Consider the following 24,869-nt stretch of genomic DNA (forward strand, 5'->3'; position numbering starts at 1 on the left):
GCTTTGGAGGGCTGCTGATTCCAAAGAAGTCTGCCTATTAGGTGTAGTATGGCAGGAACTGCTTTGGAAGGACACCTGTCTGGGTTGGTTCATTGGGTGTGGTAGGTCCACAAGGGACACCAGGCTGAGTGGTACTAGCAATGTAGCTAGCTGGAGAGTGTCAGAACTGTTGCCCACAAGCATAGATCCAGCTGGACTGAAAAAGGTCAAGAAAAATGGTGCCCAACAGCACTTCTATTCCCAGAGTTCTTACAAATCCCTGCCCCTCTGGCATATACCTTAAAATTAGTCAATAGCTCTCCTACACTCATGGCCCAGGTGCTTTTCAAACTGCTGTCTCTGTTCTATGCCTCAGAGTGAATGAGATTGTGTATGGGACCTTTAAAAGCAGGATTTTGGTAACCTTATATAGCCCTGGGCTCTCCTGTAGTTAAACCCAACTGATTTTCAAAGCCCCTGGAGCTAAGCCCTGCCAATTTTCAAAATCAGGTCTTCCCAGTGTAGATCTCCAGAGCAGCGGATCCCCAATTTGGGGCTTGAACCCCTCACTCCTGAGGAAGGACCCCTGAACCTATGGTATTCATTTATGGGTTGCTGCCAGGCACTTCCCCAACTTTTTTGGCTTTTGGCCGTCTTGTGTTTAGTGAGACTGTGTATGAACCCCCCCCCCACCCCCCGCAAGAGAGGAATCTATTTCCTATAGCACTTTGGGATCCCTAGACATCAGCTCTTTTGCTTTTTAAGCCAGATGTTATGGGAGCTTGTCTCTCTGGTACAGATCCCAGGGGCTGGAGTACCTGATAGGGTGCACAAATCCTTCACGTCTAGAAGTATCTGTGGTGAGATCCTTCCCTATTGTGTTGCTGCATTGGGAATGGGTTTTTTTGTAAAATGGTGTCTTGACCTCTCTCACACTTTAGTCAACATTCTATTTTATAAAAAGCTTATGGATGTTTCTCCCTTTAAACCCAAATTACTTCTTCAATTGGCAAATTTAGTATACTTAATTTTATTGTGTTTATGAAGATATTTACCTTTTCTGATTTTTCTTGTGTACTTATAGTTGTTCTAATTTTTCTATTTTGATTGTTCTATCTTACTTGGATGTTATCACCTAATTATTTTTAAATTTATTTGAATAACATTCTGTTCCTATATGCTACCTGCCCAACAGGAAGAGGGTTAAAACAACAACAGTGGAATGGGCTGAGAAAAACTAGTTTAGTTTCGGTTCTGCTAATAATCAGCTGTGTGACCTGGCACAGTACAGTTGACTTTTCTGAGCTTTGTAATTCCCTGTAAAATCCTAGGTTTGATTCGGCAGTCCGTGAGCGCCCAAACTTGACTGGTCACTGGCTACTGGTGTGTGAGAGATACCAGGGCACCTCTAATTTGAAGTTTACTCTTAGATGAAATCTTTAATTTTTTACCCAGTGTCATTAAGACTCTCATCTGTGAATAACTAACTGTACTTTCTAATGATGGGAAGAAGGTGGGGAAAAACTAACAATTACTTCTTACATGACAGATAAGACACTTTCTGTACAATTGTTTATTGAACGCCTTCTCTGTGCCAACTACTCAGGATAAAGGTAAGACTTTGCCAAGTCTTTGTTCTCAGAGTTTACATTCTACTATAGGTAATTGCAGCTACAACTTTAATCAGTGAAAACGTGGGAGTACAATATATAAAATGAAATAATAAAAACATACACATAGGAAACAACTTAGAGAATTTATTTGGAAAGTAGGAAATAAAAAGTATGATTTTAACATTTATTTAGAATATGAAGAAAACTAGAAAAAGTTAAACTACAGAAAAGAAGGCAGAAAGTACTGAAGTTGGCCTAATTGCCAGCCAATATAAACAAGCAAAACCTAAGCTTCCTTCATGCAAATAAGGATTAAGGAGAAGAGTACAAGAATGTTTATAGAACAGGCCACAACAAATATTTTAAAATTTACATAAGAAAATGTACATAAATGAAAAAATAAATTAGACGATTTACAAGCAATGTTTTATAGGTTACAATAGGCTATAACTTAGTTTATTATGAATAAAATTTGTAGCACATCATACATTTTTACATCACAGATTCATTGTTAGAAGAATTCCAACATGACAAAGCTCAGACCTGACAAGAACGATGTGACAGAATAAGGCAACTTAAACTGAAATGGCTTGTGTAAGTAAAATTCAAACATACAAACATCTAGATAGGATTTGGTCAATCACTGGGCAGAAGTAAGACAAGTGCCATTCAACTTATTTAAAAAGCTGAACTCTCAATGTAGTTCAAATAAAAAGCTCAAATAAAGACATGATAAAACTGTCTTAATATGACTTATATCCTAATTCCATTAATTATATTTGGGATCAAGAGACTAAGATATTGATGTTAGATGTATAAAGTTACCCTTTGCTTCTAAATGTTGTAAACTAAAAAGGGCCCCTCAGGAAAAAAGTGGTAAATTTCAAAATGGCTTGGTTATCTGTAATCACTACTGACTGTGACAGGTATGATGTCCATGATTCAGAGATACAATGTAAAGCCAAAATTATCTCAAACTATTTGCATTACTTATATATGCTTTACAAATTATGTAAAAGTTGAAATGTTCTTTGAAAGCTATTGAAACTGTAAGTACTGCAACGAATGAAAGATGTTAAGAAATAGCAAAAAAAAACAAAAAAACAAAAAAACAAAAAAAAACCCCAAAAACAAAACCAGCAATATCTCAGAATTGAAATTTAGTTGCATATTTTATATAATTCAAAACCTTGAATTTTAACTTCTTTCACTCCTTTGAAAAATACATTCCACCTTAGTTCTTTTAAACACAGAATTAGTGGCTGCTGCAGCAAAATGACTAACAATACAAAAGAAAAATATTCTCTTCACTATACAAAAAGCCAGAATGTAAAGATTTCTAGATTTTTTTTAAGGGGGGGGGAAATTCCCCTCAAACACATCATTCAGCACGAACTCATGTACTTGAAGTCCCAGATCAACTCACTGCTACATTATTTTATCACACACATGTACAATTTGATTATCCTCAGATAATTCTAAGGATAAAAGTGTTTTAGGCCTTCATCATATTGGATGTAGATGACTAGAATACATGACATTTCAACTCACCTGGAGGTAATTAAAACTGTTTTATACATTTTGCTACAAACTGTGTTTGACAAAAGCAGTAAGTAATTCTTGGAGGGGTTAATCTCACATCTGTTCCCACTCACAATGACCAGAAAGAAAGAACTTGAAGACAATGGCCACTGAAGAATCTCAAATATATCTAATATTCATACATACATGAATTTAGTGGGATGTTTCTTTTTGTACAACGGAAAAGTTCTAATAATGTCCACATAATTTTAGAGTTAACTCAATAAAAATTTCTGATACTTCCACAGATTAAAGCACACACATACACAGTTTTAATATACAGATATAAAACCTCTTATATTACTTTAAGATAGATCTACTTGGCCATTACAGGCAATAACATAACATTATGAGAGAAACCTAATATCATTCTATTGGTTTGGTGAGAATCCAGAATCTAGTACCTATCAACATATACAAATCAAATTAACTCCAAAACATTGACACCAAATATCTAAACATAATGAGTTTAGTCTCCAAATGCTGCCATGAATGGAGCAACCAACTGTCTTTCAGGATCTTGATGATAACAGTGTCCTTTCCCATTGTAACAAATCAATTTCCTCATTTTACAATGAAAGAAAATAATATTCAAAGAATTTAGAAGAGTGGCTGGCACTATTTCCAATGTAATACCAAATAGTGATCCCCACATCCACTGAATACACAAGAGATAACACAAGCAATAGAGACTGCTTTTAGAAGACATCTGAACTTTTTAGAAGTGGAAATTACTCAGAACTTAGATATGGTCAAAAAGCTGGGGTAATTTACTTTTCAAGCCACCATTATTTTTATCAGGCTATTAAAAATACCTTAAAGGAAGAAAAAAATTACTTCTTTTGGTCTTTGCTGATTATTACTAGGCTCAGTAGAAAATATAAGACAACTACTGTCTCAGATATTGAAAATAGGCAGTAATACAGATAAAGCACATTATTTTCTGAGGTTATCTGACAATATAAACAAAGTTGGCTGAATTCCTTCAGTATTAGAATAAAACACACTAAAATAAACTTACTAGGAAAACAGGACATCAATGATATTTCTTGGCAAATCATCTTAAATAAGGTCAAAGAGTATTACAAAAAGGCAATATATTTCTAATATTTTGTTTATACATACCACAAACCAGTAAGTTAAATGCAAAATAATGCACACTCATTTTTTCTGGTGATTATCCTTTAACAGTTTTTACATGGCTTTAAATAAGAAAGGATTTCTAAACTACATTCTCAAATGCAATAGACTAAAAAGCATAAAGTGCTCAACAGAAAAAAAAAAAGATACACCAAACAAAATATAAAATTTTTGCATATAACAAGCAAAGTGGTTATAAAGGATATCTGGGAACTATTACTTTGCTAATAAGCTTTCCACCCAAGAATGCAACCTTAGAAATCAAGGCAAGGCTGCTCTCAAAGGTAAGAGTCCCATAGGACATAGAGGAAAACCTTTCCCTTCAGCTGCATCATTTTTCTTATAGAAACGGACTTTCAGGAACTGGTACTTAGAATACAGTAATCACATTTGCATGTAAAAGTAAAAACTCAGGAATTTTACAGAGTCTAATATTTGGCAAAGGAATCTGAACCTTTTGAAAGACTATCAATTGCCGTGTATGTTATTGGCAATGGCCATTTATTTAAACTAAGAGCCCACCTATTTAAATTAGAGCAGCCGAACAAGGAATAAATACCCCTGTTGAGAGTCAAGCAAGTCTAATACTAGTTCTATGGAGAAACTGGTTATAGAACTGAAGGCCATTAGTTCTAAGAGTCTCTAGTTAAAAGGCAATCTTTTTTGGGGGGAGAAGGGGGTTGGTGGTGGAAAGTTCTAGACCTTGTGTTCTTTACCAAGCCCCCAAACAAACTGATAGTGCTCTTTGCATCTGAAAATATTATCAGTTTTTAAGAATGAAAATTAAATCCAAAAGTTATAAAGAAAATTCTCTCATGTATATACAACTCAATGAAAAATTAAAAGGGTCTCTTTTTTGTCCTTTAAAATTGTCTTCTCTAAATTCAAGTAGATGAGGTTGGGGGTGGGAAGGGGATTTAAGTCACTGGAATCCTCAAATTTGCTTCAGTGAAGGAAATAGACATTTTGGAGACTGTTGAGACCAGTCAGGATGGGTCTTGAGCAACTTTATCCAGTGTATCACTGGAAAAATGATACACAGTATGATGAAATGGCAGGATCCAATGTAAGCTATTTTTTGGAACAGTCAGAAATACAGCTTGTCTTTGTAAAATAAACTAGCCCAAACAAGGTACTTCTTAATCTGTATTTTTTTAAAAAGTTCCATATTTTTCCCATAAAAAATAACATTTCCCATATCCCCTTCTCAAGTATTCTTTTAAAAGCCCTTATCCATAAAATTTTCATGGATACTTGATAGTGGTCATTTTTAAGAGCTGGTTCTGGAACTGAACTGTCTAGTACAGTAGCTACTACTCAAATGTGGCTACTGAGAACCTGGAATGTGGTTAGCCTAAACTGACATGTGCTATTAAGTGTAAATACACACTGGTTTTGAAGGCAAAGTAAAAAAAAAAAAAAAAAAGAAAAGGTACAGTATCTCCTAAATAACATTTTATATTGATTATACGTTGAAATAGTAACATACCAGATATACTGGGTCAAGAAGAAATATATAATCAAAATGATTTTCACCGGTTTCTTTTTACTTTTTAAATATGCCTGCTAGAAAATATAAAATTACATACTGCTCACACTTTATGTTCTTAAACAGTATAGCCTAGTAGAAATAGAGCTCTGAGGCATTATGCTGTTTGGGCTTAGAACCAAACCTATTTACCACTGTATGCTTACAAAGAATTTCATGAGATTATGTTTAAAAAAACATAATCTTGGCAGTCTTGATCACAACTCTGTGTTCATTCTTATTACTCAAGTAATTCTTGACTGTACATGAGAATGGCCAAGAGCAACAGTGCTGAAATGGTTGTTCACTTTATATGCATTTTAATAGGAAATTTCAGTTTCAAAGGACACAAAGTATGAACCACATTCTCAGATTAACCAGAACATTGATCAAATTAACTTACATGGACCCTGACCATTCCATTTTCTTTTCTTTCTTTTTTAAGTTTTTATTTATTTCGAGAGAGAGAGAGAGAGAGAATGTGAGTGGTGGAGAGGCAGAGAGAAAATCCCAAGCAGGCTCTATGCTAGCAGTGCATAGCCTGACACAGGGTTCAAAATCACAAACTGTGAGAACATGACCTGAGCTGAAACCAAGAGTCAGACACTCAATCGACTAAGCCAGCAAGGCGCCCCTCCATTTCTTTCTTAAACACAGTCCTAAATCTACAGCTGGTAAGGTAGTTTGCCACAAGATACAACGTGAAATTATCATTTAAAAATAAAAACTTTTTGTACAAATGTCCAAATCACAAAATTTTAAAATAAACTGAACATGTAGCTTTTTGTAGTGACAGAAAGATCTAACCACAACAACGGAAACAGTAAAGTCACAGATGTTTAGTCACTGTCGGGTTTCAGAGTGGCTTACTGACCGAACATGAATGCCAAGTTCCAAATATTCTAAATCCAAAACATTACCTTGCATGCTTTTTCCTCTAAGTATTCACTCCTATTGTTCATATGTTCATCTCTTTAGATAAATAAAACTGAATTTTAAATATTTGAGCACAAAATTTGAAAACTATAAGGAGAAATGTCCAGCACCTCTACTGCAAATTGTTCTTTATGGAGCAAAATTATGTTCTATAAAAACATACTAATACTTCTTTCTTCCTGTAATATACACAATTTTTAAACTCTTCCAAGTACATCCAGATTTACTGGTAATTTAAGGAGGTGAATATTTTCTCCAAGTCTACTTTGTAAACCATTAAGTAATGGTCTTGAATATTTGCTGAACTACAGGACCTCCAAAATGTTGCTGCCAAAGTAAAAATCTGAAAAGATTTGTAACATTATAAAAAATGACTTCAACAAAGAGAACAAATTCCAAGGCAAAAGGACTTACAAATTTTGAAACTATAATGCCTCTATTACCAAAATGGTAAAACACTGATCTTTTTAGAATTCTGTAATACTGCCTCAGACTCCTACAGCTTCAAAACCATTCATATTTCAGATTTCCATCACATCTGTTTAGAATAAATATGATTTGGTTGCTGTTCATAATAGATTAAAGTCTGTAGTTTTGATGGTCAGACCTAATTAAACAGAAATGACTCAGTTTGGGCCCAAGATAAATGTGGTACAGAAAGATCACAGACTTTATCAATGCACGCAAAACATATTCTACTAGAAGAGTCCTGGGACTTCATTAAATGGACTTTCAAATAAGTAATTGAGCCTCCAATTAAAAAATATGAAACATTTTTAAATAATTTTCTAGGATTCATTTTAAAATTCAGGCTAATATTTAACAATAGTATTTTAATTAAATTATACCATTTGAAAAAGCTTGTATGTCTGGGAAAAGATCACATAAACGTGCTTTTTTGGCCGGGGGAAATGCTGACAAAACTACAATAATGAAAAATTAATATTGCCTTAACATTTCTAAAATCACATAAAAATGATCATCTTTGATAGCCATTTCAATAAGTTTGATACAGAGTATGTTACTGTCCACTTACTAGTAACCAAAACACATAGAACACACTTATTCAGATTCAATTATTTTCAGGAGCTAAACATTTCTGAGACTTTAAGATTTGTGTTTGAGCATACAGTACTGCAATGTTGGCTACATAAAATAAATAGAAAATCTTCTCAGAGGAAGCTCAAGAATCAGAGGCTGTATTGCATTTAAGGATTTAACACTGGTTATATACAGAAGGGAAAGCATTTCAATTAGAAATACTTCACATGTTACCAAGCTCTCTTTTAATATGGCAACTTTCAGCAGCTTACCATTCTGACATTTAAAAATCAACAGCAGTAGTGCTACTCTGTTATCCTTTGGTTCCCAGTAATGATGCCTCTGGTTTTCAGTTCCTCTTGGATGACATTTATTAGCAGAGAGAAACCGGATGCTTTTTAGCTGAAATTTGGCAGCCCAAGAAGTGCACCAACTGCTCCAAAGTATCCCTGTATAATTTAAAAACAATTATTAATGCAGTCTAGCTTTTAAATTAGCATACAATATTCATTATTAGGAACAGATATTTATTATAATCTATTTAAGAACATCTATTTGGAAATCTACCAATCTGTGTTATCAGTTAATATCTGAAAATATGAAATACGTGCTTTTGAGAGAGAGAGAGCGAGAGCGAGCGCGCACGGGGAAAGAACAGAGACAGAGAATTTTAAGCAGGCTCCATGCCCCCAACTGGGGCTTGATCTCATGACGGTGAGATCATGATCTGAGCCATAATCAAGAGGCAGATGCTTAACCAACTGAGCCACCCAGGTACCCCTGAAATACCTATTTTTAAAGTATTGCTCTTAGACATTAAAAAGCTTCTAAGGTTATCGCTGCAACTCTGTACCCCTCTTGCCCCTTTTCCTCAAACACAATTCCTTTTGTTCATGTGTCATCCTCACAGCATACAGCATACAGCATGCCATGCGGAGCCTGCACAGCAGGACACCATTCTCAACTACAGGGTGAGAGTAGGGACAATGAAACAGACACTTATAAGGGAAAACTCTGAATATGTGTTATTAAAATTATTAATATGTCCACTTGACCAGAAACAAAATAATTCAAGGTTAATTTACTTAACCCAAAATATTACATGAACTGATATTTTCAGATCAGAATAAATGGATGTAGTGAAAGAATAGGAAAAAAATCTTGAATAAACTCCAAAATTTTAACAGTGGTCACCTCTGGAGGTGGAAGTGAGGTTGTGATGGGAGGATTAAGAATTTTAAAAATTTTCACTGCTAAATTATATATTTTTGTGTTGTTCACATTTAATATTATTTCAAGGGAGGAAAAAAAAACAAAAAACAATTTAACAAAACAAATCCACTAAGTACACAAGCAATCCCAATATTTAAGGAGTTAATAAGATCTAATACTGCTCTCTCTTGGTCAGACGAAGTGGGAAACTCCCTCTTAATGGGGCGCCTGCATTAATGGGCCATGTAACCTTTATGGGGGTTATAGTAACCCCTATCTCCCCAATTCAAACTGAAGTGTGGGACTCAATATAGTATTTAGTAAATTGCAGTTTTATACTTCTAAGTACACAGCAAGAAGCAATATAAAACTTGCATATAAAAAAGCATACTATTAAAATTCACAAAACATAATTTTCCTATCATACCTCATGTTCTAGAAACAATGCTTTCAGTTGACCTTTTGACCAATAATCCAGTGCATATGCCAAAAGTTTCATTGAGAGAGTATTGACACGTAAAAAGTTTCCGACAAAGACAACTCTGTTTATTTTCTAAAAGAAAAGAACAAATAAAATGACCTGAAATAAGAGCTATCAAGTACATTTTATAATACAGTAGGGTTTAGAAAATCTCCACTTAAAAATATAATTAGCCACTACCTTTTTTTAGTGTCTATTACATTCCTGGTACATATACCTCCATAATCCTGAATATATAAAATTTAGTTCAGGATATATCACTACACATTTGTCACAATCCATAGAATATATACCAAGAGTAAGCCAAAATGTAAACTATGGGCTTTGGGTGATAGTGGAGTTCAAGAGTATATGTGGGAACTCTGTATTTTCCACTCAATTTTGTTGTGAACTTAAAACTTGTCTAAAAAATACAATCTATTTTAAAAAAGAAAAGTTCTCGAAAGACCTAGTAAATGATTTTAGATGAGACTTGTTTTTGAAAATGGCCAATAAATAACCTATTAAGAAAGTAATTTGGAGAAATATTATTGAGATTAAAGGAGAGAAACCAAGGAAGAGTATTTTAAATGTGTTTAGAATTAAAACACTGTAAACTTGAGGCTTCCAGCATCTCCGGCCCTGCCTAACCCATCAAGTTACTCTCTGCTAAGATGCAACTCACTAATTTAGTTCCCTAGATACCTTGAAGGAAATCTTAGATGGAGGAACTAGTGTTTCAATCTCCAAAATGCTTTTCTATTCTCACAATATATTGACTTCTGAGTATACATTTTTGCACACTGAGTTTGGATAGTGTAAGCTATGGCCTTAATTACTATTAAGTGGCCAGTGAAAATCTAGATAGATCTACAGGGCTAAGAAAAAAGGTCCCAGAATATTGTCTGCCCCCAAAAGTGAAATATTCCCCAAACCTGGGTTAAAACACCTGTTAGTGGCTCTTTCCACCAACTTACTAAACTGTTATTGAGACACTTAGAACTCTGGATTTTAACACAGAATAATATGCATGATTATCTTACCTCCTCTAAATATTTATCCAAGGGTCACATTTTCAATAAAGCCTTCCTTTAACAAGCAAACTACGCAGCAATCTGTCTTCTGCCATTCTCTTTATCTTGTTTGGTTTTCTTTTTGTAAAAAGTAGCATTTATTACCTAACATATACTAAAAAATTTACTCTATCACTAGAATAGATGGAAGCTCCACAAAGTCAGGGGTCTTTGTTTTTTTCACTAATATATCCCTAGTGCCTAGAAAAATACCTGGTACAAGGTACTCCACAATGAATAAATGAATGAACAAATGAAGGATTCCCTCAGAAAGCAAAATTTCCAATTCATTTAAAGTATTTGATTATTTACAAAAATTAAATGGGCAAATACATCTATTACATGAAGGCAGAACTGTGTATTTACTCTCCTTCATATAAAAATAACCCAATAGTGAGGCAAATCTACGAGGTAAATCTATGCTTTTCATAAGTACGTATCATTCAAATTGCATGTGAAGAACAAGTCTCAATGCCTTCATAGCCCTGTACAATGCTGCTTGATCCATATGCAACAAGGCAGCACTGTAAAGAAGCCAAAGGCAATAAGAAAACTTCCAAGCACATTGCTAATCAAATGCAACATTAACAGCAAAAAAAAAACCAACCAAAAAAACCCAAAAAACAAAACCAAACCCTCTTTCAGTAGTTACCTCAAAAATGTCCTATGTTTGAAAAAAGAATTTTCTATCTTCAAGAGATTTAGGTGGTATATTTGTGGAAAAGCTTCTAGACAAATTTGAAATATAAATATCTATTTGTCCTCCTTCCAATTTGAATTATCTGCTATTTTCTTTACAAATAACAATAAGTGGGTACACATGATATTTAGTTAATGAGCCTTGGGATTTAACAGAGATGAGTAACCTCAATCCTAGAGACCTCCTTAAGGAACATAAAGAAGCCCTGCTGTACATAAATAAAATTTCAATCCACATTTTCCATACAGTTAATTTTTTTACCTCATTAACAGCACACATTCGTGCCACAGACCCAATGTTATTGGTGATAGTAACTAAAGTTGCTCTTGCTAGATCTTCTTTACTAACAGATTCTCGCTTCTCCTTATAAATCATATTCCCAAAACTGCAAAGAAATGAAAGACAAAATCAGTTCTGCTGATAATCAACATTTTTGGGAATTTATCTTACAGATAAATGTGGTATGTACAAAATAATGCATGTTAACAAGGTTACTGACTGACCCATGAACTATACACAGCAAAATACTGGAAACCACCAAAACATCCAACAAACTTTGATAAACCCACACAATAAAATACCAAGAAGCTGTTAATAAGGGGGGGGGAGAGGGAGAGGAAAAGGGAAGGGGGAGAAAAGGTGAGAAAGAGAGAGAAATGAAGGTAGGGTGGGAGGCCAGCAGATAGACTAGGATATCTTGCCTACTGAAGAGTATATACAGTATGCTGTATAGTAGTATACAAATATTACCTTTTGAAAGTTACCTTCTAAATAAGGGGAGGATAAGGATATGTATTTACATTTGCATCAAGAAAAACTGAAAGGATGCACAAGAATAAAAATGGTTTCCTATAGGGTATATACCTGGGAGACTTCTTAATGTGTATCTAATTTTTAAACTACATGAATGTTCAAAACTTGGAACCTAAACTGGGTTAAGAGTAAGTAAGCCTCCTTACAACTTCCTAATATATATTGCTTTCTAAAAACTAAATAAGCAACTTTCATTACAACATAAATATTAAAGTTACCTAGATGCTACCGCCCAACCTGGCAGACGAAATCTTTCATAATCTCCTCCATAAATATCACGGACCAGCTTGTCGGCTTGGGTGCTGTCACCTTTGGATGCCATTTCAAGAGCCTCTTCAAAACTTTCACAGCCAGTCAACAGACAGCATAAACCCAGAAAGGTACCTCCACCAAGGCTAAAGAAAATAAAACTGGGTAAGTTACATTTATACACTGTATTCTTCTTCCAGAGTAAAAATAAGAGTATTCATATATTCAACAAACACGAAGAAAGAACATATTGGTAATGCCAAGTGCTGAAATATCAACATAATGAAGGTAAGAAAAATGCCTACCAAACCTAATTTGTCAGATGAAATAAACCACAGGGAAAGATAATCACTTGGTGGAAGCATCATGAATGGAAGAGATATTTTATATCTTCTATCATCTTTACCAATTCCTTACACTTTGTAATTGCCAAAAAATAAATGCTTTTATGTGTGTGAAAAAGCAGTTTAAATGTTAAAAATTGCTATATGAATTAAAAGGAGAAAATTTGTAACTCTAAATGGTTTCCAGGAAATGATTTAGTGAAAGATCTATTTACTTGGTCTGACAAGGCTGAAATCAATTCACTGTGATACATAAGCATTTAACGTGACCCAGAAATGAATATGGTGAGAAAATTTTTGTCAGTCTGGTCAATATGTTAATGCCAGAAATTTACTTGGTTCTGTTATTCTTTTGGATATGCTGATAAAATGAAATGTCTCTCTAACCCCTAAAATCAAAACCTTTGTTCCTCAGTTTCACCTCAATTTCTAACAGACTCTATTCCTGGTCACTGCTGGAATTTAGTTAACCAGACTTAATTTCTTTTAGAATTGACTGCAGTAGGTAATACTTCCCTGTAATTCTCTGGCATAGAGCATCACAATACAGGTAGATTTTTAGCTACCATAGAGATAAAATACTAATTTAAGGATCACTTAGGGGCGCCTGGCTGGCTCAGTCAGTAGAACATGTGACCCTCAGAGTTGTGAGTCTGAGCTCCATGAGGGGGGCAGTTTAGTTAAAATGAACAAAAATATTAAGTATCACTTTAGTAAGAGCACTACTTTAAAATGGAAATGAGTATTTTTCATAACCCCCAAAATCTTTCTTCCTCAAGTATATATCAGAATCATAAGGACAATTTAAAAATTTCATTTCACAATACTTCAGGCATTATAGAAAACACTATGGGATATTTGGAACATTAATGTTATTCCATAAAGAGCTTATGTTCAATTCATCCTATAAGAATTATCATAATGTTGTCTAACACAACACTTAAATATGAATCTAATCCAATCAGCATGCAAGCTAACCAGTGTCAAGCATTAGGCTTAAATATATCTATAAAATAGTGAAAGGAGAGAAGAATGCTTTGGAAAATAAAAAAGTCACTGGAATCATTCCAGATAAAAATTCCCTCTTACAATTGTGGAAGTTTAGTGCCAACTGTTGCTAAGCAAATATAAATAATGATTTCAGTTTGAGTCTTTACACACATACCTTATGAAACAAAATTATCTGTTAACACTTTAACTTCTACTTACACATCTACCTTTTTTTTCATAAATACATGTTAAAGGCTGGCATTAATATGAGTTCACAACTTCTGTGTATAAAACAACATGAATGCTGCAATAAGAACAAAAAGGTTACTACCTTGTCCCGGTTACTCGTTTATAGTTGTCTTTGGAATGGACTGCTAAAATACTGACTCCTGAACCAATGTTCACTATCAGCAGTGGATAGGGATCATCCAAGTTAAAAGGCATCTTTTGGCATCGCTCAGGTTCTGAGGCATTAGCAAAATAATAGCACTCTGCTTGTCCATTGAAACTGACAGAATCTATATACAGCAAGCCCTTTACAAGGCAGTCAAGTTCATCCAGTTTGTGCAGGTGGAGGTTTCCAATCTGTAAAAAACAAAAACAAAAACCACACAAAAACACCAAAAAAGTTGTACAAAGTGAACAAGGGACAGTATTAAAAATATATGACTCAAATGCACTGTATAATTTTCACATACTTTATAAAACTTCAAAATCATCTATACATTTCCACTTGTTTTGTGTCAATATCTCTTAGTCCTATGATTCTTGGTGATGGTGGTATTACCTCTGGAGGTATTTGTGGGGATTATTTCAGTTTTCACAAAGAGAGGAGAAAAGAACCAAACTAACATTTAATGGGCAGGGACTTGTGATGTCAGATGAGTGGGGCAGTTGTGCAAATGAGTGGGGCACAACTCCAGTGAGTGGGGCAGTTGTGCAAAACAAAGAAATATCCCATTCCTGCTCTATCTTTCACTGTTCTGACAGACATTTTTGTAGGTAGCAGTAGGAAAATTTGTTTATAATTATCCATGCCTGTGTAAACATAAAGTATTCTTTATATGGTTTTAATATATATACACTAAATTTGCTAGGAATGCAACCATTATATAAACTGAGGGAATACTGGACTTCCATATCAATCTGTTACCATTTGTGGCTTTAGAATTCACGGTGAATTTATATCTAAGTGCCAGCATCTAACTATTTCATTATGCCCCTTTTATGTGATCCTACTAGAGAAATCTACCAATATATAAATAACTTCATTTCCTGTCTCTATATTATACTTTGAGTACTAGTTTGAAATTATTAAACTCATTTCAGGTTAGTAAAGAATGTTATAAAGTATTTGTAATAAAATCTCAGCTTAGAGATCACTTCCTCTGGGAAGCTTTCGTTCTCCAGAACTTGTTAGGTACCACACTACTCTGGTGTTCCCGTGGCACTGTTTTTCACAGCAATAGCATTAATTATCAGACACGGTACTTTTACTTTTAAATCATTTGTGTGGTCTAGACTACTACATTCTTTCGGGGCTAAGACTGTGTCTTATTTCCAGCTGAGCTGTGTCTAGCATAATACCTGACATATACTACATGCTCAATTATTAGCTTAATAAATGATGGAGCATCAACAGGAAAGTTATTACAGAACTTCATCACTAGAAAATATTGATAGTGGCCAGGTGAAATGAAAGCTGGCATCAAGGACACTGCTTTTGGTAAGAATACTAAACATCAAATATCTCATGTCCAAGCAAACTGGTCTCAAATTCATGAAATTTATGTTCAAATTATTCAATAAATTGAAAACAAATCAGTATTATCAAAATAAAATTAAAAAAAATTTAGATTTTTAAACTATCCCAAAGTTTAAGGGGCTTATGTAATATGAGCCATGTAAGTGATCACTTATGTTCTATTAAGATTTTCCCTATATAAATTTAAGAAATTAAACGGTCCACTTGCATATTTTCACAGAAAACAAATTTCAGTAGCCCCAAATGCCAACTTTCTAATCTTTACTCTAATGGAAAGAACTAGAAGCTTGGCAAACCCCCACTAGCACATAAATCAATGCTTACATTTGCCATTTCCAAATGGCACTCTTTGAGACAAGACCATGGTAATGTTGACAGATAAAATCAGGAAAAGGAGGTAATAGGGACTTTCATTCAGATGTCTACTAGTCAAAAGACACTGGCTTCAGCTGTTTTTCTTTGGGGGAGGGGGATGGCCCTAGGAGAGAGGGCTATATGAGTAATAACAAAGAGCAATGCAAACACAGGACAATAATAGTGAAAATAATTCAAACCCCACTTATATCTGGCTTTGTACACTACCTAATTCACTGAAATTTCTTCTTATTGTAGCTTTGTAACAGTCCCTAAACCTAGCAGGTTTTACCAAACATTATGTACAATAAGGCCAAATCTGGGTGATTTTTTACTCAGTCTATAAAGGTGTTTAAGTGCCCCAAAAGAAGGGTGCCTAGGTTGCTCAGTTGGTTAAATGTCTTACTCTTGATTTTGGCTCAGGTCATGGTCTCAAGGTTATGAGATGGAGCCCCATGTTGGGCTCTACATTGAGAGTGGAGCCTGCTTGAGACTGTCTCCCTCTGCCCCCTCCCACCCCACCCCCCACCGCCAAAAACATGTCCCAGATGAAAAGCTTGTCATGAATATAAACTTCCTCTGTATCCAAGCAGGGGCAACTAATCTAAGAAACATGTAAGATGGAAGGAAACCTAGACTCATGTTTTAAAAATTAAAGAGAATGGGTATCAATGTTTGGCTTTAAGTAACAGATACCTACTGTGCGGAAATCTTCTTCAAACTTGTAAGCACCACCTCCTGTAGCACATAGCACCGTGTGTAATGTTGAGAAGTTTTTATCTCTTCCCATTTGGATAAAAGTAGGCAGGTCATGGGTTGGAAATCTGATAAAGTGCAAGTTCCCTCTTCGGCCAAAAAGTGTTAAATCCTTCAGTTCAAGGTGTACATCCCGAATACCAGTGGATCCATATGCTACATTAGAAGTCAAATATTTCCGGATACTTTTTAAGCTCTCAACCTCTTCTTGTTCTTCCTCTGCTGTGATATCAATAGGTTCAAAATAGGAGAGCTTTACTAGAGTCCCCCCAATGTCCATGCCAAACCATGGGAAAGCTGTGGATTAAAAAAAGTAATAACTTTATCTACACTGGTTTTAGAAACACAAATTAGTTAGAAACTAGTTAATTAGCCACAAATTTCGCTTACTCTGAATCATGCAGTCAGTAATATTTTGGGGGTAAGATGCATCTTCTATGTGCAACTCAACTTTTTCCATTTGAAGCATTACTTTGTGTATTTTCTAAAACTCTGTAACATAGGATGCTTAGAGCTGGTCCAGGGCCTTTTAATTCCTGGTCAGGTAGGCATTCCTTTTCATTTATTAAATACTTATCATATGCCGCAGGGGATCAGGAAAAATTTGGAACAATTCTGTTTTAATAAATAGGTCACCACCTAGGACTTGATGATGTTTCTAGTAACATTGTAACATAGTAAAATTGGCCTATAATTACTTCAAGTAACCCAAGGTAAAAGTACCTCCTTAAAAAGAAATCTTATTCTTTCTCATTAAGCATTAGGTTTCTTTGGTACATCTGGTTAATAAAATTAGCTGTTAATAATATTGAAGATAAGTCTACCTGGGGCATATGTGGGCAGCCAGTTCTATCATTTGGGTAGATAAGTTGGGACTTGGTGCTCTTTCACTAACTGGACTATATGACTTTAGAAGAGCCATTAACTTCTCTGAATCCAAGTTTCTTTAAGGTCTGTTTCTATTCTCTGGGATCTTAAACAAGATGATACTCAAAATAATTTAATACTTAAATACATACATTACAAAATGCCTCAGAATAAAATATATAACAGGTTTTTATGTAGAAGTTGTCAAAGACGACTAGTTCCCTCTAAAATTCTGTTTCTTAAATATTAGTGTTTTTGTTATGTGTGACTATTAGAAACCAGGAACATACAATTCAGCAAGATAGGATTCTATATATTTCTCCATTACAGAATTTTACATTTACTGAAATTAATATTAAATATGAGGAAGTGTAATTCTTTTCCTGGAGAAAGAGCTCACTTTTCTTTCTTTCTAGCCTGTTTTTGTATTGGAAACCCAAGTTGCAGATACAGGTCTATAATAAAGACAATCTTAAAATAGAAACTTCTTTAAAAAAATAGTAAAATGATATAAGACCATAATCTGGGTGGCAGTAAGACCCCAAAGAGGCATTATGCTTTTATGCCTATGTTTTTATAAATAACTAAGATGTAGTAAAAGAAACAGGCTAAAGTTTCTCAATTTTTCAATCCCTACTAGGAAGTAGCAATACTAACAGCTACAAAGGAGATATTCACAGCAACTGTTGGTCTTAAAAGAAAACAATACAGAGTAGCTTTACTGATCCAATAAATCAGAGATGCCTTCAAAATTTTCCCAAACTGTTGAACAGATATGCAGTTAGGACACTTTTCAATGTATATTAGATAAAACATAGGAATGCTTCTGATATTATATAACCAAAATGATTTATTTGATTGATACTTGATTCTAGATTTCATGGGGGTGGGTGTGCAAATCATTGCTGATATGTAAAGTATATTTTGGGATAGAAAAGTTTCTACAAGGTGAGTTTTGAGCTAAAAACTTTTATTTTCCAAAGTTCAAAATACTTTAAAAATTGTTTAAGTTTATAGTTTTTCTTTCTATGCCTTTGTCAGGTGTCAAAATATACAAATAAAAATGTTACTTCCACGCAAACTATAACGCTGAAACATTACCAAGTTCAAAGTTCATTTTATTTTTATTTTTAGTCAGAAGTCCCTGCCTACTCCCAGGCTTATAAATAAGTGAACACTGCCATTCTTGAAAGAAAAAAAAAAACAACAAAACCAATTAACACTTATGTGAAGAACTTTTAATTCTTACATGAAACCATAATTTTTAAAAGAACCTTACTTACTGCCTAGGAAGATATCTGAAGTTTACAGATAAAAATACTGGGGAGGAAGAAACTTTCTACTTTTCTAAACCTGTGTGGTTAGCACTAAGGTTTTTGACCCCAAAGGGCAATGGCCAATTCCAAAACACCGAACTGTGGAGCAGGCAACAGAAAGGCTCACAGAATGAAATCCTGTTTGTGAATGAAACAGGATTGGGTGCAAGAAAGTGTTAACTAGTTCTTTCTCAGAGACAGAAAATGACTGTTTAGGTGTAATTATCATTAAAATGATAAAGAAAAACAAAAACCTTTCACTTCTTTTAAAAGGCTTTTCTTGATCTATTTGCATGAAACAACCAAACTTGTCCTATCTGAAAAGGAAAACTCCACACAGAAAGTAAAAAACATTTGTAAACAAAGCTGTTTTATTATTACAGTATACCAAATCCCTCATTTCTTTTAAATTACATTAATTGCTGAAGAATATAAAATACGTATGACCTAACAACCATCAACAACGACAAACTTATGAAACAGAGTACTACCATTCAATTTTATCTTTTTAAGTAGGCTTCAAGCCCAGCACGGAGCCGAGGGAGATCAAGACATGAGCTGAGGTCAAAAGTCAGAAGCTTAGCTAACTGAGCTTTCCAGGCACACCTACCATTCAATTTTAAATCTTTGTGTAGCCACTTTTGTACACTAAAGAAACAGAAGGTTCTTCCAAATACCTCAGATTAAGTTGGAAGAACTATGTAATTTCTTTAAGGGTTATTGCCTAGAGGTAGGCTTTTAAAATTATGAATGCAAAAAGCTCAAGATTCATCTCACATCTAGCCTAGGAGATGTCTGTTCTTAAAGGAAGGGTAACTAGATTGTAAATGATGAGTTTCTCACTCATCATCATGTGCAATCTAGATCATAACATGTTCCCTCTATTTCTTAGTAAATCTCATTTATGGTAATTCTCTTCTTAAAATCAGGAAGGTAGATACTGAAAGAGAACTCAGCCTTGCCACTGACAAAAAAAAAAAAAACAACACAAAAACTGGTAACAGCCACCTTTGGTATTAGTGAGGCTTTCAACTCAGCAGAATTCTGGAATTCATTTCCTTATGTGGGCAGGTGGGGAGGACCACATTCAAAAAGTATGGAGAAGGCAATAAGAACACAGAAAACACAAGTTCTTCTTCTTCTTCTTTTTTTTTTTTTAAGATTTTATTTTTTAAGTAATCTCTACACCTAACATGGGGTTGGAACTCACAACCCAGAGATCAAGAACTGCATGCTCTAACAACTGATCCAGCCAGGCGTGGTGCACCACAGAAAACACAAATCCTTAATTATGACCCACTCCCTATCATTTAGTAAGTGGTCAAATAACCGATCTTTACATTGTTCAGTACATAAAAAAAAAAACAACAAAAAAAAACCCCATTTTCTCACTGACCAAAATAGGAGGGGAAAGGATCATGGAGCTCAAACTTTATTTGCAATGAAAGCATGAAGCAAATATAAGGTTATTAAGTACAACCACAGGTCCACTAATAGCTTATGAGGTAATAAAAACATCAGTTTTCTAAAAAGTCAGGCAAGTATCTATACCTATAGCTTTGTTGCTTTTAGCCAAGGGATAGGTTAAAAGTAGGTCACCAGTGCATGAGCAGCCTACTTACTGCATATAAGCTAAATATTTTTTTATTCTTTGAGAATTAAACTCTCCACTGCCAAGGTAAAAAAAGAAAATGAACCAAAACACACATTTAAAAAACAAAGCACACACTCCATAAATACAAATACGTACTTTGATGATGGCAAATATGCATTGCCTTCCCCAGACTTTCCTAGAATCTCCTGTGATTTACTTGGACTTCAAAAAAATAATAGTTCCTAGTCTATTTCTCAGCCGAGCCTAAAAGAGCTGCCATTAGTTCCCTGCAAGTAACAAAAATATCCAGGACTACCATAAGCATAAAGTGCTACCAAGAATTATCTTCCTTACCAGGGTGGATCATGAATGAAGAAACCTGCATGTCCAGTCACCTTTGGAAATGATTAAACAGCAGGAGATACCTAGCCACAGGGCAAACTGTTAATTTCTAATAAGTTGTGTTATGTGAGTTTGGTGTCTTGCTAGGCATTGTAAAGGGGTGGGGGAGAAGCATTATCAAACCATTTAATTGCTATTGGCCCCATGCAGATTTCAGCCCAAAGGGATCCTATGCCAAATTAGGATTTAATTATTCTTTAGCAGAAAGAGAAACCAAATGATGAAAATGTTCAAGACATTATTTTAAGAAACAAAATTCTAAAATGGGCATGTGCACTGGTAAACTCCAAGTATGCTTCAACTTCTTGGATAAAAAAGACATTTTGCTCTTCCCAATAATCACTCCAAATAAAAATGCTGGTGTTTCAAAATAGACTAAGAAAATAATCACCTTCACACCTTCAGTGTCACAATTCCTTAGAAAAGCATCACGTAAGATTTTTTTTTTCCTTTGGTAAATTAGGTACATCTAAGGGAATGTTAGAAACTATCATATTAAATTGTACCTTATTATCTACTGGAAGTGATAATTGTTAAACAATGATTCAATTTACAAACAGGCCAAACTACACATATATGCCATATACTTCTCTTTGGTCTTGACAAAAGCTTCAGGTTGGGTTAGCAAAGCAGAGATTCAAAAACCTTTATCTCATCAAATTAAAATTTATCTTTTACTGTCCCCTTGTTAATCAGGCTTCATGTCACAAAGGTAAGCAAAACAAAGACTGAATATATCTTAAGATATCAGTCCAGGTCAGTCCAGGTAGAGAGGAACCCGTGATTGGCTTTTTAACATCTAATACTTAAGCAGTGTGAAAAACATAAGGCAAAGCAAGCCAACATTGTCATTTTTCAGGTTTTCATAGAAAACTAGAAAAATTTTCACTAGAAAAATTTGTCATGAGGTTCATGTTTGACTTCATCCTTCCCTTGGAGTTGAATTAACGCTAACCTTATACAACCAGAGGACGAAACGGATTCTTTTTCTCACTTTCTGGTTAAATACATGCATTTGGTTTCTAACCCTGTAATATATTAGTGTTGTATCTAAAAGCAATGTTTTCTAACCCTTAGGTGAATGTAAGAGTGTGAAGCTAAAGCCACTTGTTTAATGCTGCAAAGCACGTAAAAAGTGCCTTACACATAGGAAGTGCTCACTTAGTTTATAATTATAAAAAAAAAACCCTATACAAGTACTCAAAAACAACACAAATACATCTTTCCCTAATCGGAGTGGTTTGAAACATCAGAAATGACACTTTCTGGTTCTATATATTTATAGCTCATAATTGAAATACTTCCCCCACACAAAAACAAGATGTTCTTTACTTTCCCAGTGAAGAACTGAGGAAGCAGCAAAGTCACCTTTTACATATAAGAAACGGGAAATGTCACTTTAGACTTCTAAATCCGATTAACTGACTAGTGTTTCAGCATGACTCCTTCAACACTGTGCCCTAAGCAGTAATAAGCAACTTCTAAAAAACAGGTGCTCCTTTCTCAACTTAGTTTATTTTATAAACCTTTACGTATTATCTTTGCTGAAGCACCTTTGACAGAGGCAGCATTCATACCTGATTACAAGTGTGCCCAAATCTAACAAATCACATCAGCATCATGGCAAAAAGAAAATACCCTAAGAGTTAGAATATGAGCTTGTCAAAGTTCAACTCATTTTACCAAATGGAACTTCTAAGACAAGCAGGGAAAATGTATGTGTTAAAGGAACATGTCCAAGTGTTCGACGTTACTGCATCTGTTCAAGGTTAGTTTAATTCAGCAAATGTAAAGAAAATTAAAACTGGTTCTCTATTAACTGTCATTTAAACCTTCCCATCACTATTCTATAGACCCCTTGAGTAAGTACTCTTTAAAGATCACAAGAAATCATCGTTAAAATACACATTTTCTTCAGCAGGCAGATAAAATCACCACGTCAGAAAGGTTTGTGTTTAAGTATTTAGACTAAACTATGCCCTGTGGGTGCAGAAAAAAGAACACTGGACTAGGAGTTCACTTAGGGCCCTGAGCCTCATTAGCAGAGTTGGTTGGCATAGCCTTGGAAAAGTTACTCTGGGGCTAAATAAATTCAATTTCCTCACCAGTAACATTAAGAATGAATTATCTCACGTTTAAATAACAATCCATAGTTTTCAGAGTGCTGCAGTAAGTTGCCTCTCCCTTGAGGTAACAAGAACCCTGATGGGCCAGAAGGGAAGGTGTCAGTGCTCCGTTTTATCACTTGAGACACTAAAAACTGTGAACTATCAACACAACTCTAAGAAATAAGCATGCATCCCCACATTCCTAGTTGCTCTGGGAGAATGTACTTAGTATGAAATCACAATGAATGACTAAATAAGCTATTTACAGGAGTAAAGGTTTTTAAAAGGCTAAAAATAAAAGGAAGCAAATGAAAGTTGATACGCTCGTTTAAAACATGGGAAAGAATGTTTCATTAAAAAGTTCGCACATATATACTGGCGTAGAAAAATCTGAGTATTCACCAAAATATTAATAGTGGTTAGCCCTGAGCGGCGGGAATACCTATGATTTTCATCCTTTTATGTCTTTTTCCAAGCAAACACGATCTAGCTGTTATTCTAAACAAAAACAAGCCAAAGCAATTACCCGCTGGTAGGTTACAGGCGTGTTTTAAAAAGGCTTTAATTGTAACAGCAGTGACAACTCCCAGGAACACACCAGGATTTCAAGGACACATGCTGGAAGCTCAGAAATCAGTAAAAAAAAGAAAAAAAAAAAAAAAGGGGGGGGGCGGTAAATGCCCCTGCGCAAATGACACCCATTTTCAACCTCACTTCAGAGCCAGCTGGGGGAGCGGACTGATAGCTCCCGTCTGGTCTGGCAAAACCCGAATCAAAAATTCCCCCAAGTGCCTTCCAGATCTCGAGAAGGAAGTGGGAGGAAAGGGCCAGGAGGCGGCAGGCGTTCGTCACGCGCTCACAGGGGAATGAAGAGGGAGCCTCGACCCCGATGCTGAAATGGTCCTTCCGCCCCCCCATCCCGTGCCGGGCGCCTGCGAGGGCCGACGGGCCGGGAACAACGCCGCTCCGCTAAGGCGCTTCTACACGGGGCCCAAAGTGCTCTCCCAACCCGGGGGGCCCAAGACCCCATCTTACAGGGTTTCTTGGCATCCTTGATCTTCATGGCGTCTGCCTAAGGAACCAAAGGCAGCCTCGAGTCCGGAGCACGGTGGGTAGTGGAGTCGACTCCGGAGGTGTCTCGGCCGCGCGGGAAGGCCCGGCCGGTTCCTCCCCTCAGGCCGGGCGGGGCGGGCCTGGGGCGGGGCGGCGGCGCCTAAGGCGAGGCCCGGCCCAGGGGGCGGCCTCCCCACCCCCTCGAGGGTGTGCCGGGACCGAGCGAGCTGGGGAAGGCCTCCGGCCTCGCCGCTCCGGGGCCCCCCCGCAGCCGCTCCAAACAAAAGGCCCCGGTCCCCCGAGCCGCCGCCGCCGCCGCCGCACTGAGAAATAGCCCGCCCAGGCCGAGCGCCCACGTGACGCCAGCCCCTCCTCTCTCCGCCGGCTGCTGGGGATGGTAGTTCTCCGGGTCGCGATGCCCCGGTCTCTGGCTGCAGCTTTCCAGTCGGACTACGAAGCCCAGGCTGCATCGCAGTCCCTCCTCTGAGGCCCCTCCGCTTCCGGAGGTCGCCTCAGCGTGGTCCCAGAGAGAAGGGGCGGGGCCTTAATCACGCCAGCGAGGAGGCGACCAATGGTGGCTGAGTTGGGCGGGCTGCGGAAGTCTGGGGCTCAGGCTTCACCCCGCGGCTGGAAAAGAAGGGGAAGGGTACTATGTCTGTGCAGGTACTGTCATGGCTGTTCTGTAAGTCGCAGCCTTCCCCTGGAGGTAGAAAACCTGGTCATTGGGCGGTGGAAAGCACTAAACACAGGGCTGTAGAGCCGCTCTTTAGGCAGACCGTTGAATGCATTTGTAAATTAAAGTCATTCACAACGGGACCTTCTGGCTTAAGAGACACCTCAAATGTTATGGGGTTGGAATACTAATAATAGCAATAAAAATAATAATATTTATGGAATGCGTACCATGTCCTAGGCACTCTGCTAAGCACTTTTTGTGGAATTATTTAGTTCGATTGAGCAACCTTGTAAACTGCCTACAATTATTTTATTATCTA

General features: G+C 36.2%; 1 protein-coding gene across 3 annotated transcripts; it reads right to left on the reverse strand.

The window, feature by feature from the left end:
• Positions 1-1,716: 1,716 nt before the first annotated feature.
• On the reverse strand, positions 1,717-24,166 carry PANK3 (pantothenate kinase 3). Of its 3 annotated transcripts, none has more exons than XM_019450250.2 (7): positions 23,857-24,166; positions 16,479-16,831; positions 13,991-14,244; positions 12,295-12,471; positions 11,525-11,648; positions 9,458-9,583; positions 1,717-8,267 (listed from the first exon to the last, which is right to left on the reverse strand). In XM_019450250.2, exons 1-7 carry the CDS (start codon positions 23,882-23,884, stop codon positions 8,217-8,219), a joined length of 1,113 nt encoding a protein of 370 aa, XP_019305795.1. In that variant the 5' UTR covers positions 23,885-24,166; the 3' UTR covers positions 1,717-8,216. The 3 variants fall into 3 exon arrangements, with proteins under 3 accessions (XP_019305795.1, XP_019305796.1, XP_019305794.1); XM_019450251.2 differs by lacking the exon at positions 23,857-24,166 and adding an exon at positions 23,348-23,451; XM_019450249.2 differs by lacking the exon at positions 23,857-24,166 and adding an exon at positions 16,925-17,495.
• Between the last annotated feature and the right edge of the window lie 703 nt (positions 24,167-24,869).

The sequence above is a fragment of the Panthera pardus genome, unplaced genomic scaffold, assembly GCF_024362965.1.
Source record: "Panthera pardus isolate Hobbes unplaced genomic scaffold, ASM2436296v1 HiC_scaffold_2, whole genome shotgun sequence".
Classification (NCBI taxonomy): domain Eukaryota; kingdom Metazoa; phylum Chordata; class Mammalia; order Carnivora; family Felidae; genus Panthera; species Panthera pardus.